General features: G+C 54.9%; 1 protein-coding gene across 9 annotated transcripts in view; it reads left to right on the top strand.

Moving 5' to 3' along the window:
• The first annotated feature begins 466 nt into the window (after window positions 1–466).
• Window positions 467–6000, top strand: part of EVA1C (eva-1 homolog C) — an 84012-nt gene continuing 78478 nt past the window's right edge. Inside the window, exon 1 of one of the 9 annotated variants that reach the window (XM_082395074.1) lies at window positions 467–1783. In XM_082395074.1, coding sequence (XP_082251200.1) covers window positions 1573–1783 — 211 coding nt within the window. In that variant the 5' untranslated portion in view covers window positions 467–1572. The remainder of the gene's footprint in view (window positions 1784–6000) is intronic. The other 8 variants (XM_082395077.1, XM_082395070.1, XM_082395072.1 and 5 more) reach the window with 8 other exon arrangements.

Here is a 6000-nt window from a genome sequence, read left to right as displayed (position 1 = left end):
CTGGCAGACTGGGTCCCACTAACAAATATTGATGTTTGCATTTGCCCCTCCCACCCCTAGCCCAAGACAGGGAGGTAATGGCCGGAATCCCAGTTCTCCTGCCCCTGCCCCTGCTGGAGCACGGTGTGAGACGCAGTGACATCCAGCTCTCCGGGATCCTTGCGGCCCACCTCTAAGAGGTTCCCCCAGGTAGGCCAGCGAGGCTCGGTTTTCTCCGCCCAGGCCTCCCCGCCGCACTCTGCGGCGTGCGCGGTGCAGTTCAGAGCCGGCCGGCGCAGGGCGCCCGGGCCCGCCCTTGGGCCTCATGATCTACATTTCCGCGTCAGGCCCGCCGCGAACTTGGCATGCCCTCCCGCGGTGTTCGGGAACACTTTGTGCCGAGAGCCCGCCCGCCCGGCCCTCCTCCTTCCCGCCGGCGCCGCCTGGCCCGGACGCCCCGCGCAGTCCGCGGGATTTGGGTTCCTGGACCCCAGGTACCCCACCCGGCGCGCGGCCACGGAGCCCCCAAGTACTTGTCCTCGGTTCCCCCGAGCCCGGGCCGTGCAGCCCGCTCCTCGCCCACGGGCTGGGCGTCCAAACGTAGGTTACACCGCGCGTAATCGAGAGGTTCAGAAAGATGCTGTGGCCCATTTTAAAACAAAGCCCATTTATTGCGTTCGGCGGCTGTTTGTGCCGGTCCAGTGTCAGATCCTCTGAGCCCGGCGGACAACCAGTACCCAAAGGAAACGTAGTCGCAGCGAGAAGAAACCGGCTCTGGAGCCATCTGATCCGTTTTCAGCACAATGCACATCCCTCCTCCCCGCCTCCCCCACTCCCCCCAGCCCCGCGATGGTTCCCCTCCTGGCTGCGTAAGCTTTGGCGTCGGGCAATGCTCCGGGTCTCGGTCTTCTCTTCTGTGAAATGGGGCTAACTGTGCGTGCTTGGTGATTCTGCACGTGGAGCGCGCTGGGTCGCAGAGACGTCAGTGCTGCGGTCCCACACCTCCAGTACCCCACCTTCCCGCGGCCCCCACCCCGGCTCCCAGGCTCCAAGCGCGGCTCTGGCTCCTAAGTGCGTCACGGGCACCGGCCGCACTCCACAGACGGCCAGGGCGAGGCTGGCACGGGGCCAGCGCGGGCCAGGCCAGGGGCGCTGAGCCGTCTCCGGGGCGGGGACCCGGGCGTGGAAGGCGCTAAAGTTGCGCGACCCTCGGCGCGCTGTTGGGGGCGCCCTCCGCGGCGGGCAGCGCGCCAGGGACCGGCCTCCGCAGCTCGGGGCGCGAGAGGCTACACTTTCCCTTCGCCCCCCGCCCTCGCTTCCTCCCGCGCGGCCGCAGCGGAGATTTCCTCTCGGGGAAACCACGCGGACTCTTCCCGGGGCTCCTCGCCCCGCCCCAGTTCTCCGCCCCCTCCTCTTTGCTGGGGAGCCGGTGCTAGCCCGCGGCGGGGAGGAGGCTCTGGCAGCCTGGGCCAGGAGGTGGCAGGGGGCCGCGGAGCCGCTGGCTACCAACTCGCCCTGCCATGTGACGCCGCCCGCCGCCCAGCGACCCCCCGCGCCCCGGGCCCGCGCCCGCGCTCTGTGGCGCCGCGCACCATGCTCCTGCCGGGACACGCGCGCCCACCGCCAGCGCCCCAGCCAGCACAGCATCCCGGCCTCCGCAGGCAGGCAGAGCCTCCTGGGCAGCTCCTGCGCCTCTTCTACTGCACCGTCCTGGTTTGCTCCAAAGAGATCGCAGCGCTCACGGACTTCTCCGGTAAGAAGCGACCTCCCTCGCTGTGCGCCCCCGGCGCCGCGGGGCGCCCAGGTGAGCCCTCGGTTGGGGGCAGGCGCCCGAGGGGGCAAGGCCGGGTTGGTTTAAAGTTGGAGCGCGCTCAGAGCCAGTTTTCTTGCCTGATAATAGGAGCCCTTAGCATATTCAGTAGCTGCGCATGTGGGGTGGTGGCAGGGGAGCCCCCCGAGAAGGAAGGATGGGTAGGGTATTTGGAGTTTTTCCCTCAATGAGTTGACTTCCTCGTCAATTTCCCAGGGTCAGGGACCCGACTCCGATGGATGCGGGCCGGCTTAAAATACCTTAAACTGAGCCCTGTGCCGCGCTCAGCGCTGTTGGAACACGTGTTGTGGTCCACTTTGCACTTGGTTTGCTCTCCGCATAGTCCGGGTGTGCCCCAGCCAGCCTCTCAGGTGCCCACGTAAGGAATCCAGCCCAGAGGACACTTGACCTGAAGTCTGCGCCGACAGGCACGAGGGAAGCCCAAGGGGATGGGAGGTCTGGTGGAGACGCAGTAAGAAGATGAGTAGAAGCTTACAGAACAGAGAGGAGACTGAGGGGTAGGACTTGACCACCAAAAGGTGGTCTTGACCACCAGCGTCTCCCATCTCCATCCCCCATTGCCCATCCCCCATTGCCTTAACAAAAAAATAACGACTTCCCCCTCCCAGTAAAGGATGAGGCTTTTCTTTGGGGGGATTGCGACCAAGGCTTCCTCAGCTGATCTCAGATAGTTCTGGCGCTGTAGGTGTGGCGCAGCAAAGTGAGAGAAGTTTCTGGGTTGACGAGGGCTATAGGAGCTGCATTCTTACGTTACGCTTGCTTAGAGTAACAACGTCCTTGCAATTGTATCGGACCTGGGTCTCCGTCTGGCGAGGTTGGAGGCCTTTCACCCTTTCCTCGCCCCTGCCCTGCCCAGGAAGCAGCTCTGAATCCTACTCTTCCTCTTCTCCAACATCTTCTGCCAAGTCCAGGCTTCCCGCATCCCTGCCTGAGGGTCTTTTGCGGTATAATCATGGTAAACAGGAGTCGTTCCTCAACCCTATTTGTGCACTAGACTAGTACATGGCAGGGGACACTGGCAAACCAGAAGCTGAGTTGGGTTTCTAGTTTACTTACAGAGAATGTCATTGTTAGCTGAGAGCCCTTGGGTCAGAGTTTCTTTGCTTTGAATATTTAATATCAAGGCAGTGTTTCCACCTAGCAAAGGAAGCCAAGATATGTCTATTTGGCAAGGAAACTGTGGTCCTTAAAATCCAGCACCACAGGGTCAGAGCGCTATGGTAAATGTGCTGGGAAAATGCTGAATATCAAGTGCTATTGACTTTTTTTTTTGGTAATAGAACTTTCTTGGCTGCTAGAAAAGTTCTCTCATTGCTGGTTTAAGCTATGGAAAGCAGTTCTGAATTCAGCCACCATCAAGCTCTGAATATTGTTAAGGAAAGAACTGAAAGCCAACAAGCCCTTCTTTTGTGACATCATTGTAACTGAACAAATATTGCTTTAGGTAAATCGGCGGTGTAACCATTAGATTGTTTTCATAGATTAAAGACACTTAGAGTTGGTTTCTTTAGTGAAGCAGTTACAAGCCTTGATGCAGTCTGTAGGTTACCACCCAAGTTTGGAATTGTCTGTAAGGAGCAACTGTTCCAGAGGGTGAACTTGAGCTATCAAGCAGGGATGCTCTGCCCTGGGAAATGGATGTTTTCATACATGTTTTTCTAAGTGACTAAACAATAAAAGGAATTTTCTCCTGCTTTTGATGGGAACCTAAATTCCAGGGTTTAAGACTCCCTGAGCCAGCGTTGGGTCGGCGGTGATATTTCCAGGTGCATCCACAAGGAGTTCCCATGTTTCCTCTGGTCAGCCTTGCTCTTCAGTGATGTGAAGACCAGGGAGAAAGTGCCCGGGAGCCTTTTGGGAAGAAGAAAAGAAAAGTAAGCTTCTCTGAAACCACAGACACACTCAGGTTTAGATCTAAATTCTATCTTATGTGGCATCAGGGAAATATTAGAAAAGACTCAGGGAGAAGGATGAAGTCTTCAAAGTTGATTCATTTGATTTGAAACTTAATGAACCTTTAGGGACCTCCTAACCATGTGACATACGGCATCGAGGAAAACTCCTAAGCTCCAAAGATGACAGTCTGAGGCTTCAGTTGAATGTTTTCGTTGAAGCAGTGGATCCTGATCACGTGACTCCAACACACACCCCCGCCCCTGCCACCCCCCACTGTGGTCTCAAAGCCTGATGTCTGCTTTCCTGGGGACAGGAGGTCCTATTCCCGCACTTGGAGGGATGTGTACAAACCAGTGCCTGAAAAAAGACAGTGGACCCTCCCTGTCGGAGCCTGACAGCAATAGCTGAGAGCTGGAGAGCAGCATTTGACAATGTAGTTACTTGCTTGTTCTTCTAAACAAGGAAACATCAAAAAGCCAGACCGAGGGAGGGTGGAGGGAACTTGGGACCCCTTCAACCTTGGAAAAGAAGGGGATGGAAGAAGGATGGTGAATCCAGGTGAAAGAAAGTGCCAAAATGAAAGGGGTCCCAGCTATTGTCTGTATAGTATAGGGCCCCCCGGGAGATTAACAGTGCAGAGTTTTGGAAAGTTACTTAAGCCTTTCTCTTCTTTGCAACTCTTCCTTGAGCTTTTTCCTGAGACTGTCAGCTGGTGTAGTTTTCCTGGGTCATTGATTTTTTTTGCCCCAGGGATTCCAGCATCGGATCTCACTCTCAATAAGCCAGAGGCTGCATCGGGGCCTCCTCCTCCCCCTCCATGCTCGTGACTTGTGCTAATCACCTCCAAGCCTGCTAGGAAACAGGCTCCCTAAACACCCCCTTCCCTCTCCTCCCTGAAGACATTGAGATGCTGCCAGCGGCCACTGGAAGGCTATCATCACTGCATTAAAAACACATCCCAGGAAGGCAAGAACAGTTCATGCAAAATTACTGCCTCTGATCCTTAATCCCAAACTCAAATGCACTTGGCTTTCATCCACTTTCCTCTGGGATGGTCTTCTGTTCTTTTGACTGGATTCCCAAATTGAGGATTTAGCCTGAGAGGTCCAAACTGATCACTGCTTTTTTTTTTTTAATAGAAATATAATGTCAGCATCATCTTTGTTCAAAGAACAAGGCAGGATGAGGGCAGAGGGGCGGGAGGGGTGCCATTTTGGTTCCAGCCATAACACGCTAAGGATCCTCTACATTTGGTCCTGCTTTAAAGCGTGATGTTTCAGTGCATCCCTGAACTTAGTTTGCCATGTCCCTCAGGTCTCGTTCATTTTTTTGGCGGTTTTACTCTTTGCCGAGAGCAGGCACAGTCTTCTGCTCTTCCCTTTCTCCCTCTTCTGTTTTGTTCTGTGTTTTCTCTTTTTTTTCTTTCTTTTCTTTCTTCTCAAAGAGGTTCGAAGTGATGGATGGGCTGATGGGCAGAGAGGGAAGGAAAGGATGGAAAATTCATCAAGTTCCCACTTGGATTCCTAGAAAACTCTTGACTTTTGACAAAGTCGTCACGACCACATGTTTACACGTTTGGTTTTACCCTAGGGCATGTAGTGGTAAATGTGGGAAGCAGAAAGGAAAGGAGGTGAGAAACAAGGGGAGTGGAGCAGCTTTTAAAGCCTTCCTTGTACCCAAATGTCCTCAGACCTCAAAGAAAGGGCACTGCACGAGAGAAGTGGGTCTCTGGGCTGACGTCCTACCTCCTGCCCCGGGCATCAGTAGCCCAAGCAAACAAGGTGTGGGGCTTGTTATCAGATCATTTGCAGCCCAGCAAATAAGCCCCATCCTAGCTCCTTATTTCATTGGTCAAGAATTTCAGAATGTAGAAAAATGGTCATTCAGTTGATCTTGGGGGCTCAGGGGTTGGAATTTGGTCCTGATGGAGTTGCCCATTTAGCAGAGGTTGAATCTTCCTGTTCTGTTCAGAGAGGCAGTGGGTCTCAACCCTGGCTGCACACTAGAACCGCTTGAGTCCAAACAAATGTATGGATGCTCTAGCAGCAACTCAAGGCTTCTGATTTAATTGGTCTGGGATATCCAGGCATTGGTCTCTTTTTCAAAGCCCCCAGGCAATTCTAGTGCACAGCCAGAGTTGAGAACCACTGCTCTGGTGTCAGAGGGCAGGGCTGCCTCCTGTCTTTGTGTCAGTTCATCCAGGGGGACACGAGCATGACGGGGTCTCCCTTCACCCCCATCCCCCCACCCCAGGGCTCACCACCAGGGAGACCAGGATGTATTTTCCCAGCTCT

Source organism: Balaenoptera borealis, assembly GCF_965194805.1.
Source record: "Balaenoptera borealis genome assembly, chromosome: 5".
In the NCBI taxonomy this organism is placed as follows: Eukaryota; Metazoa; Chordata; class Mammalia; order Artiodactyla; family Balaenopteridae; genus Balaenoptera; species Balaenoptera borealis.
This window is presented reverse-complemented; position numbering and strand designations above follow the sequence as displayed.